This window comes from Lepidochelys kempii, chromosome 6 (genome assembly GCF_965140265.1).
Source record: "Lepidochelys kempii isolate rLepKem1 chromosome 6, rLepKem1.hap2, whole genome shotgun sequence".
NCBI lineage: Eukaryota > Metazoa > Chordata > Testudines > Cheloniidae > Lepidochelys > Lepidochelys kempii.
In genome coordinates, this window is record NC_133261.1 from 35,380,804 (window position 1) to 35,394,225 (window position 13,422).

The window sequence follows — 13,422 nt, forward strand, 5'->3', positions numbered from 1 at the left end:
AAAAACTACAGAAAAATAATCATTCAGTTCCGAAACATAGCTAGGAAAACTCAGCTCTGATACAGCTCATGATTTTTACTGAGATCCTACTTGTTAATGCCAGTTTTTTGGGTGGATTTGCTTGCCATTCTCGTGCATTGGTCCAGTTGCCCGAGTTTACATAATGGGATTAGAACCTAGGAACTTCCCAGGTCCTTTGCTAAAACTCTGCAGCCAGATGTTTATCTCACCAAATAAGGATGGTGGGTTCTCCAAACTATAACACTAACATTTATATCTTTTATAAACAAAACTTGAAAATATTCTGCCTCTTAAGACCAGTTGTGGAGAGGACATTATTTGACAAATATTTTCTCCTTCTTATGGACTCCAAAACTACTACAGCAGCATCCCTCCTTCAGAGAGGGCAGAAAGGGGATGGGGAAAGAGAGCATTTTTGTGTAGGTCGTTTGCAAACTTTTGGGGGGGGGTTGGGGGGGAGTCAATTTCCCAGCAGAAAAAAACAACCCCAAGTTCTGAATCCTGAAATTTGCCTGGAATAATTTTTATGGTAAATCAAAATTTGAGCCTGAGCTATTTGACAGTATCCATTTAGGACAAAAATACTTTACCTAGCAATAGAAAAGAAGCAGACACCACAGTGCTAATCAAACACAGGATCTCTCACCTACATGGCGCTGTGATGTTTACTTTATGAGGCCAAACATCCAGAACTCCCGAGTGGTACCGTACAAGCAAATTAATATCACACCCTCTCTCCACACAACATATTCAAAAATGTTGCAACTCATAACCAATAAGATTGAGTGAGACATTACTGCATATTTAGTGCTAATATTTGCAAATGCACACATTTGCCAACTGTGTGTCAAGTACACAAATGGCCTGGAATGTAATTTTACTGAGTGGGTGTGTTTGCCATGTTGTGGTTTTAGTTAAATACCTTCACCTTCCTGTCTAGTGAACTGCTGAGTATTTTAGCTTACGCTAAGCCTGGATGCTAGCCTTTCTACAGGCTTAGGTCTGCTCAGCACTGATGAGAATTATCAGAAATACTGAGCTATTGAATACCTTTCCTTCAAAAGGCTTCTGCTCTACCTTAGAAACTCAACTCTTCCAAGAGAGCCTGCCCATTGGATATTGGTCAAGCTGTCATCCAGCTTGAGCGTGCTTTTCTGAAAAAAGAAAGAAAATGGGGAGGGGGGGAAAGGTATAGTTCTACTGACAGGGTTAAACTTTCAGATGTCACTAATGACAAGTATAAGAACTGGATAACGTTAAGGATGGGACTTTTCATGTTGAAACAGATTGCCAAAAATACTTAAGGTGTTCATGCACAAACAATAGTCACTGTGCATAGTCTTACCCATCCAGGATACCTTTTCCCATCATGCGCTGGATGTTTTCTCTGTGCAAACCACAGCTTGCAGCCTGGATTCTTCTGCACGGGGAATTCAAAAGTGGAGACAACAGTCCTGATAGGAGGCAGTGTGGAGTTTCGTTCAGAAAAAAGGTCTCTTTCCACTGCTGACTGAAGAGGTGGAAAAATGCATTTTCCATAGCTTCACAGCAGTTTCCAGATTTTGTTTCTGTCATTTGAAATCAGTTTGTGGATATGAAATAATGCAAGATATGAGTTTGTTTAAAGTCATTATGTTTATTCAGCAAAGTTACAGTGATTGTAATGGTTGCTGCTACAAATACTATCCATGGTATAACAGGATTTTACATTTTCATCATCCTGCTATTTTATTAAGTGTGCCCTCGGTAAAACTGGATGAACCATTTTGTTAGAGTTATTTATCTGAATGCTTTCTCTGCTTAGATCTAGAGTCTTTCTTGCCTGGATCAGAGGGAAGCAGCTTCTTCATTCAGATTTCACCATATAAAATAGAAATTATGGCTGCGTAACAAGATATTTTTCATCAGTTCCATGTAATGTACCTGTGCAGCAGGAAACAAATGGGCCCTCCATAATGAAGCTCACTGTTTCAATGTCCCCTTTAGATTGAAGCCGAATGCTACAGTGGACATAGAACAAAACCTCTTGTTGCTTGGCATCATGTGTTGTTTGAATAGTTGTTTCACTAGGGGCCATATGCTGCCCTCTTGTGGAAAACCATGTGGTAAGCGCTACATCTGTGCCAAACACCAGGAAACAACTGTGTGTTAAGGAGCACAATAGTATGGCCCATGATCCATATGCAAAGCATCACTCAATGGCATGGCAAACATGGCCAGCACAGAGAGCCACAACCTGTGAATATCCTGCAGGGGTAGTTACATAAGAGAGGGCACCACTATGTGTGCCTGCTATAAGGGAACGACAGAGTACACACGTCTGTACAGCATGTGTGTCTGATCCCTATACAGCCCATGAAGCTATACACACACCCAATCGCACTGCGGGGGAGAATGGTCTCTGTGAGCTCCTAATGGTGCACACAAGGGTCTAAGCTGTTACATAAAGGTGTTTAGATGACTGAGCACAGGCCATAGCCATTCCTAACTAATGCTGTTGTCAACACCAAGTTTTACTTCCATAGTATTGCATGTAATAATACATTAGGGGCAGGGGAAGGCCACAGTCTCACAGATCATATGTTCTATGGATGATTTATGTTGGATGCTGGGCTGTGTTGGAAAGTAGGTGAGAAACTATGCCTTGATTATCTGTCCCAGCTGCAAATGGCAAAGACAGACAGATTTATAAAAGGATACTAAATATGAGATCAATAAGTATTTTTGTTTTCCATATCGTGGCATCCTTCTGTCATCCTAATGCTACAGACACAGGTGCACAGACTTACGATCTCTATTAAATAAATACTACACAGAAATAGCCCAGTTACTAGTATTCAGGTTAGTTATTAAGCTCAATGAAACCACTGTTCTCAGTGCGGATAAAAGCCTTTTCACAACTTTATTTTTGTAAGTTGGCTGACAGAATTAGCACCTATGTGAGTGAAAGTGTAATAATGACACTGCTCGAGCCAGGCAGGCTACCCAACCACATCCATGCCATCATGTTTGGATTGATTTGCAACATCCCAGCTTTTCCATCACTTCCCCCCCAAAGCAGTACCAGAACATCAAAAAACATTAACACCAGACCAACACAAGTTAATGAGGCAAGAAGCGTGCAGTGGGAGTCGTGACCATGTTATATGTACATAACTGCCTTGTGTGATGTGGGAGAGGAGGAGTGCTGAGGGTTTTGTATTTTAAAGGCGGTAACCCCTACTTATGTCCTCCTGGAGACTCCTATCCTCAGACCCCTCCACCAAGACCCCATTCTACCTATCACACCCCCATACTCTTCCTGCCCTGCAGCTTCCCCTGCTCCACTAACATGCCCTCCTCCCTGCTTTAGCACCCCCAATCTCCTATCTCATCCCCCATCCCTTGCCCTTAAACCCCCACCCTCCTTCCTAGCCTAGAAACCCCCAACCATGCCACCCCCATAGCCTGCCCTCAACGTGCCTCTCACTATACCCCATCTCCTGCCCCTATCCTAAAATAACCCCATCCCTCCCTCTTCCACTGAAGGGACACGGTGAGTTGTCCCAGGGTGACGCCTCACCTCCTGCCAGGCGTGTGTAACAGGGGAGCCTTTAACTCAGCAGCCAATTCGCCCACATTGTTTGCCCTCTGCTCAGGTTTCCATTCCAGGAGGGGCACTGCCTGAGCAGCTGGGGGCAGAGCTACAGGGGCCGGCTGGGCAGCGTGGGGAGTGCAGACAGCAATACTGGTTGCCTTGCCTCCCAACATAGGGACTCAGAGGGGAGTGGCAGGATCGTGTTTCCCTTCCTACACAGGCCTCACAGGCTTGGCCCAGCACTGCAGTGCACTCCCCTCTGGGCCAGAAGGCAGCAGCTGCTTTAGGACAGGAAATGAAGAGGGAGAATGTATGTGATTGACAGTGCAGGGGGAGGCCGGGTGGAGTTACAGTATATAGAATTTGGCCAGTACATCAGGGTAACACAGCCAGACCCAAGTCAGACGTTCCATGATGACGTTCAGACGTTTCTTAATGATCAGTGGGGTCAGGACTGCAGTTTTACTTCTAATCCAAAATACAACATTTCCAGCAGCATAGCATCCCTGGCACGCTGCTCCAGCACTGACTGAGTGCTTCCTGCTCCATCACTACCATGCCCTACAGCACCTCGAAGGTCTCCCATCCAACCTCAGGCCCCGCCACTGCAATACTTCCCTGGCTCTCATGCAGTTTAACATCCTACAATGCCCCTCTCAGGCAAAGCTCTCTATTCTCACAACTGGCCACGATAAGACATATACCATTGACTTGAGGCAAGTTAGAGAAAGGACACAGCTGTTGCTACGTCGATTACACAGGAACAAACATCACTGGGAATCTGGGATATTGCCTTGATAATAAGCAAGCACTGAAACTTTAATCCTTTGCAGCCAAATTATGTTCTTTCCGTACACAGCTCCCCTTGGCTTTGGGGAGGGCTGCTTGGGCGTAAGTGGAGGTAGAATTTGGCCCTATGTATTTTTGTGCAGCTTAATCACGCTAATAACATCACATACAAAAAAAAAATCACTCAAACCATATGCCATGAAGTTAAATCTGTCAGATCTTGTTCTCCATCTTCTTATACTCTCAACTTGCTGTAGACATGGCAAACACTTTGTGTAAGTGAAGTGTGATCTGCATCAATGCATGTACTGTACATATTTGTCTTTACTACCACTGGGTGGGGCCAATAGTCATATGTTAGATAAAGCCTCTACGTTTGACATCCAACTGTGTTGCTGTAGCTGATGCTGTCTCATGATCTGTGTCTCCTGAGTATGCATGATATTAAACGACAGAAATTACACTATTAGCATTCGACACACTGCTAGTTTACTTTTGGCGACAATACTGGCATGTATTTAAAGGTTCCTAATAAATTTTTTTACTTAACACTTATGTGGCATGTTACATCTTCAAAGTCCTGTACGAACTCTAAGCTGATTTGAGTATCAGTACAGCTTTTCCTGATTCTACACCCCATTGAGAACCCCTCCTGAAAACTCGGAATTTTTTTTCCAAATCACATGTTTTGCCTTTAGGGGGATTTATATACTGCTAATGTCACCCATCCTTGGCAGGACAGGATCTGAGGAGCTTCTGTGTGGTACTATGTGAGCTATGGCAATGGAGGCGGTGTGTCCTGAGTGAATTTGCACAAACAAGTTGTTTCACAATAAAGCTCTTTCCCCCCTGCACCCACTTCATGACTTTTCAGATATTCTAAATATCCCCAGGTTATTAGTCCTGAATGAGTTTTCAGACTCTTCCCTCTTGAGCTGAATGACAGTTATATCTCTACAGGTTGCTTCTGTAGTCTCACATCACCATCTTAGCATCATGAAATATACACTCTCTAACCTATGCCCCACAATATTCTCCATCTTTTTTATTCAATCCCATATGCAGATTCCCAGATAAAGTCAAGACTCTGATCTATTAGTCCTAGGCTTTATGTTCACAGCATATTTCCTCCCACCATAGTGCATAGAAGAGAGCACAGTCAGGACAGTATTCCAACCACCTTTGCCATTTTAGAGCCATGCACAGGGTACAAGGCAAAATCACTTTGTGTGGACCCCGTCATGCGATTTTTCTGCACACAAAATCCCCAATGACTATCATATAAATGTATTTGTGTACAAAATACACTTACGCTGCAGACCACCTTCAACAATCCGACTTCTGTCTTAAGTGACCACTTTAAAATATCACAATCATTTCCAGTACAAGTCTAGCCTTACTTTAGTTCAATTAGACCATGAACCATTTATCCTGGCCCCATGGGTAGTCATTTAAATGAAATTTCATTGTAAATTTTTAAAAACTAGACAATATTACCTGCGAGGATCCTAAGTCTACAGTCATTAATCAGGCAAACTTTCCATTAAAGAGACTGGGCCTCGGATAATAACAGTTGTAAGGGCTTGATGGCACTGCTGCAATCGATGCAGTGGTGTCGATTTAGTGGGTCTGGTGAAGACCCCTAGGTCGATGGCAGAGCGCTCCCCTGTCGACTTCTGTACTCCAGCTCCTTGAGAAGAGTAAAGGGAAGTCGGCAGGAGAGTGTCTCCCATCAACACAGTGCAGTGTGGACACCACAGTAAGCAGGGCCATCCCTAGCTATTCTGGGGCCCTACGCAGCCCCCCTGCAAACCCACAGCTGGGGCCAGGCCGTTGCACGTCCACCGCTGCTGGTGAGCGCAGGCCCAGCCCTGCTGCAGTCCTCAGGGGAGCAGGGGCGGGGCTGGGCAGAGCAGGGGCGGGAAGAGTCGGGGCAGGGGCCATGGGGAAGAGGCAGAGCAGGGGCCGGAGCAGCACGCTGCTGCATGGGGCACCAGGAAATGTGGTGTCCCAAATTTCCTGGTACCCTACGCAGCTGCGTTCTTTGCGTATGGGTAGGGACGGCCCTGACAGTAAAACGACCTAAGTTACATTGATTTCAGTTACGTAACTGAAGTAGTGTAACTTAGGTTGATCTATAGCTGTAGTGTAGACCAGCCCTAAGTTAGATCAAATTTGGTGTCTATGCTGCATAGTGGATTGCCCTAAACATGCTATGGATGTTGTTCTACTAGGAAATGAAACTTCAGCTCACAAACATGGGCCACAAAAAGGCTGAAACTTTCTTTTTTACTGGTTCACATTTTTCATTGCATACTAAATGGGTTTCACTACATAGAAGCCCAGAGAACTTTGCTTACCACCTGACAGATTCTTTTGTTATTCTGGATTTCTTTCATCAGAACACCCTCTTGGCAATGGCTGCAGGAACACAAAGATGCAGTTAGACAGCAAATGTTTGTTTCCTTTAAGACTGAAAAGGCCATTTAATAAAATAATTCCAAATTCTACCGTCAAAGGCCATGCAGAGCTAACTGATTTTGAGATAAACCATGTGTACTCATCTTCTAAGGGCAGAATTTAATTCATGCATACCATCAGCTCATGAACAGATAATTCTGTTCTCCCTGCACATGTGGGTTTTTCATCAATGTCCACTGGAGCTTTACACGGGAGAGCAGAATACCAGTGCTGATCGCCACCATACAGATCTAAGAGCAATAGTTTGCCTACAAACAAAAGAATCATACAACAGTAATGGGCCATACTGAGACCTGGTGTAAGAGAATGCAGCTTCATTGATATCAACAGAGTTCTACCTCCTTCCACCAAGTCTGAATTTGGCCCAGAATTATTAAAAAGCAATACTTGTGTGGGCAAAGCTGTAGTCAGAATGAAGAGTGATGTACGAATGGAACTGTATAAAAAAATGGAGAGTACCTAGGGAAACTTACATTTTCTTTGCAAAAAGAAAAGGAGTACTTGTGGCACCTTAGAGACTAACCAATTTATTTGAGCATGAGCTTTCGTGAGCTACAGCTCACTTCATCGGTGAAGTGAGCTGTAGCTCACGAAAGCTCATGCTCAAATAAATTGGTTAGTCTCTAAGGTGCCACAAGTACTCCTTTTCTTTTTGCAAATACAGACTAACACGGCTGTTACTCTGAAACCTTACATTTTCTTTGTTACTTCATTTACAGAATGTAATTAACACAGACAGTAAACCATTTATCTGCATTTGAAAGAATCCAGACAGTTTATTTAATTTACTTATGTTTGCAAACTGTTACCCTTGGGTTATGTTTTCAGAGATTATAGTACCATTCCTTCCCTCTTATTTTGATCAAATCCATTCCTATCACTTGGATTTAAATAAGCTGCAAATCTTACACTATTATTAGTAGTACTAAATATTTATATTATGGTAGCACCCAAAGGCCCTCATTGTTCTGGGCAATGTACTGATACTGAAAAGAGACAATCCCTGTCCTACAGGGTTTTTGATCTCCAATGTGCTGTGGAAAATTGCAGGCACTACTATGATGGGTCTCGCACTTTCTCTTCTTGGGTGGGGGTTCAGGGTACCGTTTCTTGCCCCTGAACTGGGGTAGTAACTGCCCCATTAGTGTCCTAGGGGAGGGGAGTGGAGAGGGAGGACCCGGGCCCGCCCTCTACTCCGGGTCCCAGCCCAGGGGCCCTAAGATAGCGGTAAACCACTAGAACTAGTGGTTCCTTCCCCTGGGCTACTTCCCTCTCCTGCCCTTCAGCTTGTGGGGCTTCCTGCCCTCCCTCTGCACAAACCAGGTGTCTCTTTACCTAGGGTCTTGGTCTTCTTAGCCCACCGCAGCACTTCTCCAAACTCTCCTCTGCTTCCCTCCAAACTGCTCTCTGCTCCAACATCAATCCACTCTGCTTCAACTCCTCTCCTTGTCTCAGAAGCAGGGGGGGTTTATCATGCGACTGGCTTCAGGTGCTTTAATTAATTTATAGCAAACTTTCTTCTCTTTACAGGGAATAAGGCTCCCTTCTAACACTCTCCTGCTGCCCTCTGGCTGTGCTGTATCACAGTGTATATAGTTTACCTAGCACATAATAGTGCTTACAATGTCAGAAAGCACATCTGAATAGCTCAACTTTTCACTCTAATTGGCCTGTTATTATCATAGACCTTCCCTGGACTTTATGCTCTTCTCTTTCTTTTACAACACTGCTTTTCATTAAAAGGTCAGCTTTCTACAAATAGTGATTGAAGTGGCCAGTCACACTTACCAAAAACGAACAAAGTCCAAATGTCTACACTAATTTTAATACAAATCAGTTCCTGTGGTTGTAATCAAATTAAATTAAGGATCAAACTTACCAGTGGATGAATTAAGTGGAAGGCACTGTATAGGAATTATTTTTATAAGAGGATTTCACAAACCAAGTAAAGAAAGTATACTCATAGTTCAGCATCACAGAAACCAATAGGAAGAAACAGTAGTTTTAAATTGTGTGATAGACCAGTGGTTCTCAAAGCAGGTCCACTGCTTGTTCAGGGAAAGCCCCTGGCGCGCCGGACCGGTTTGTTTACCTGCCATGTCCGCAGGTTCGGCCGATCGCGGCTCCCATTGGCCGCAGTTTGCCACTCCAGGCCAATGGGGGCTGCGGGAAGGGCAGGCAGCGCGTCCCTTGGCCTGCGCTGCTTCCCGCAGGCCCCATTGGCCTGGAGCGGTGAACCGCGGCCAGTGGGAGCCACGATCGGCCAAAGCTGCGGACGCGACAGGTAAACAAACCAGTCCGCCGTACCATGGGCTTTCCCTGAACAAGCGGCGGACCGGCTTTGAGAACCACTGTAATAGACAACCACATTATTTATAATTTCTTCTGACCTAATCCTGGTTTAGATTTTTTTTTTAAATCTAAATGATTCTTTAGATCCATTTACATCACTTTTAAAATTTCCAGACACTTCAATGAAGCTAGGGTTTAGCCTTAAATTAATTGTGCAAACTGGTTAGTTCTTTATTATTATAGTAATTATTGTGATTGTAATTTTATATCATAAACTGACAAAATGCTTTGTAGCTGTTACATATAGTTCATTCTTTGACATAGGCAACCAGTAGTTTACCCAATTCCTTTTTATATCCACATATTAGTCAATTGCAAGATTATAAACCCTTCTGTATTTTCCTCATTGGATTATAATACTAAATGCCAAGATAACACAGTTCTTATGTTCTTCAAAAATATGTACACTTTTGTATGACTGGGAAAACTCACTAATTACAGAGAATATATAATAAAAGGTAACATATGTTCCCAGGACATGAAGTTTATCTCTTGTGGGATAGCTTGCTATACAGCCATTAGTCTGAGCAAAATACTGTTTTGATAATAAAAGAAAACTGAAAACATTATCCAGTGTTTTTCTCATGCAACTAAAAAGTCACTGATTTATTTCTCTTATTAAGAGTATCATGTAACAATCTGAAATGTTTTAGATAATTTACAGTCATGAGAACAATCCTCATGAATCCACTTCATACAAGAGATGGTAAATCATCCAGTTAGTGCTAATATCTTTTTAAAGTTAAATCCTGTTTTATAAGGTTACAAATTTTCTGAATTCTTTCTTGCTGAAAAAAAAAAGTCACAGTCTACAAACATGATGTAGAACTCAAATTAAATGTCTACAGAACTATATCTATAACTACTGGCCTCACTTTGGAGTTAAAATTCCAAGCACTATTCCACTCTGAAATAGTGATCAGTTCTCATTCTCTTTAGGTGGCAAAAGTGATTTCTTAGGGTAAGAGTCCCCTAGTCATTTTACACTGCAAATCAATAGTGAAATCTACAGTGTGGATCAGAGAGGAATTTTGCTCATACTGTTTAGTACAAAGGTCACGCTAAAGGTAAAACCAAACATTGCTATTGAGCATTTGCCAAAACCAAACATTGCCATGGAGAAAAATTATTCTTCTTTACAAAGGGCAGAATTCTCGACGCAGTTCAGCAACATAGATTTTGCCTCTAATACTATTCTCTCCCTACAAACTGGGAATATCCATTGACAACAATGGAAATCACCACAACAACCTGGGAGAATGGAATATCAGACTTGATATCCACCATGTGGGTTTTAGGGGAGAAATTTGTCATATGGAAACAATGTGAAAGTAGAAATGAATTTGGACACAGCATGAGCAGCAGTGGGACTGTTCCAAAGCCCACTGAAGTCAATAGGAGCCTTTCCATTGTCCCAGCGTACACTGGAATCGGCCCACCAAATTCACCAACATACAAATACAACATGTGGACATTTCAGAACTTTCTATTCTTGGTTCCTCTTTTAAATCAATCATTTTGGTTGATGTCTCTCTGGGAAATAAAGTTGAATTGTTTCAGCGGCTTAGGTCTATAGCAGTTGTATGAACTGGGTTTATATCCCCAGCAGCACATCCAAACCACAAAAAAGTCACTTTGGGTGGGCATGAGTAGTGTGGCCTGGAGGCACAGGCATGGCCTTGAATGCTAGCCAAAGGGAGTACTGAAACCTAATACTACAGGTATTTTGTGCACAGAAACCAGTGGAAGTTTTGCATGCTGCAGAACTACAGCACTGAGCTCTTATTGCATTGTGAATCGGGTAGACAGCCCTTCAGTGACATTCATTTACTCTTATAAGGCAAGTAAGAGATTTTAAATGTCTTCTCTTTGTACATTAGTTTCATCCATTCCACTGTGAACATGGTATTATTCTCATACAATAGTTATATACCCCATGCTAGTACAATGAAGCCAAAAGAGTGTTACTGTCTTTGCAGGCAATTCCTTGGTTCCAAACTCTAGTACAGGGGTCGGCAACATTTGGCATGCGGCCCATCAGGGTAATCCGCTGGCGGGCACGAGACATTTTGTTTATGTTGACCGTCCGCAGGCACGGCCCCCCGCAGCTCCCAGTGGCTGCGGTTTGCCATTCCCAGTCCCGGCGCAGGCTGCAGGGACGTGATGGCCACCTCTTCCCACAGCTCCCAGTGGCCGGGAACAGCGAACCGCGGCCACTGGGAGATGCGAGGGGTGGGGGGGGGGGGCGTGCCTGTGGACAGTCAAGGTAAACAAAATGTCTCGCGGCCTGCCAGCGGATTACCCTTATGGGCCGTGTGCCGAAGGTTACTGACCCCTGCTCAAGTACATATAGCATTCATTACGATCACACTTCAGGACCTCAGCTTGCAGGGTCCTGTACCTTTCAAAAAGAAAGGCACAGTAAATCATTTGGATCAAAAATGTTTGCTGTTTCCATCTCACAGCACTTCCAGTGCCTAATCCCTAGAGAGACAGATACTGGGGCCATCTCTGGACTGGAGGGATTTGTGCACAGACTCCTACACAGAGCAGCAAGAGCATCTTCTGCTGAGAAGATTGTGCACATCCACAAGATAATGAAGTAATTTAAACTCTGACCAGAACTGCGTTCAGACAGCACAAACAGTTCAAACAAGAGTAACTCTCCGTGGGAATCCTTTCAGGATAACTTTCTAGCCTGTAGGAAAGATGGTGCAGTGGTTAGGGCATTAGCCTGGGAGTCAGAAAACCTAGGTTCAATTCCCTACTCTGCCAAATTTCTTGTGTGACCCTGGGCAAGCCACTTAGTCTCTCTGTGCCTCAGCTCCCCATCTGTATAATGGGAATAATAGCACTTCCCTACATCACAGGGGTGTTGTGAGGTGCCCGTTACTATGGTAATGGGGGAACATGGAAAGATGTAACAGGGATGTGTGAGAGGTTAATGTTGAGGTGAATATTTAAAATGGGACTTGGGAGTTAATCTGCAGTTGCCCATATAAGAACATTCATAACACTCCATTTTCAAAGGGCCAAAGCCTCTTTCCTGGACATAACCTAAGAACAGGGGTTGTGTGGAAGGGAAAATATACTGGGATCTAGCAGAGAGAAGTTACATAGCCATTCTGCCACTTCTTCAAACTCAGGGCTCCAGGAGCTGTTGCATCCATATACAAAAGGGAAATTGGCTGGTGGATCAGTTTGATCAAGGTCTGATTCATCATTGTGGTACTCCTGTTTTACTCTAATATAACCCCTCTGAAATCAAAAGACAGACATCAGCAGAAACTGGAGCAATGCAGTGGTAAATCTGTTCCATAGAGTTCAGGCTGAAATTTCATCCTTAGTTTACTTTGCCATGCATAGGTACTATATCTAGTATGACACACAGAGAGAAAATCTTGTGCAAAACTTGGATTCACTGGTTTGGGTTAAGACCATTTCAACCTCTGCTCTGAATTTCCTGGCAGTGAAGGTTTGAGAGGGACATCAAACTTGTTTTCACTTTCAACCAGACTGAATGTGAGTCCAGCTTTCTGGAGGTGACAAGCCTTAATTACAGCCCAGAGCCACACGGCAGTACTTAGCACGTCCACATTTATTAGCTTTTGTGTTACTGATGCAGCAACAGGACAGAGCTCTGAAGAGATCATGCCTGGCATCATTTAATTACAGAAAACATTGCCAGTCTCTAATCCAACAGACATTTAACCCGGAGAGCATCTTGTGACCTGAAAGGGATCATCTGGAAAGGAATCAAAATTCTGTTTACCAAAAACATTTATATTAGCTATGAAAGCCATACTCTGCAAAAGAACTAATTGGAGATCTTCCCTGCAGTCTCTCTGCCAGTGTGCAAAACACTCAGACACAGCCTCATCCATCCCAATGCTCTGCTGCATCATTAGGGGCTGTTTAGTGTTCAAAATGTAGGACCGGTTATTTGTAAGGCCTCAAAAATCTGGAAACTTTAGAGCGCAGCAGTCGAATAAAGGATCGTGGGAACATCTCTCTAGACTCTTGTGCTGTGTACTTGAAGTAGTTCTGTGGATGTGCCAAGACATCAAACAATGCCTTTATCAGCTTCTTATCCTGAAAAAGGTAAGGCAGATTTTTTTACTGTCAATGAACAGACTAGTTACATTCAGAATCACCAACACTTAATCCCCAATGATTCCATAGCAGATTGTTTTAATATAGGC

At 43.4% G+C, this 13,422-nt stretch overlaps 1 protein-coding gene across 1 annotated transcript in view; it reads right to left on the reverse strand.

Moving 5' to 3' along the window:
* Window positions 1-12,800: 12,800 nt before the first annotated feature.
* The window catches only part of SCUBE2 (signal peptide, CUB domain and EGF like domain containing 2), a 63,885-nt gene continuing 63,263 nt past the window's right edge, over window positions 12,801-13,422 (reverse strand). Inside the window, 1 exon segment of the mRNA XM_073347526.1 lies at window positions 12,801-13,312. Coding sequence (XP_073203627.1) covers window positions 13,160-13,312 — 153 coding nt within the window. The 3' untranslated portion in view covers window positions 12,801-13,159.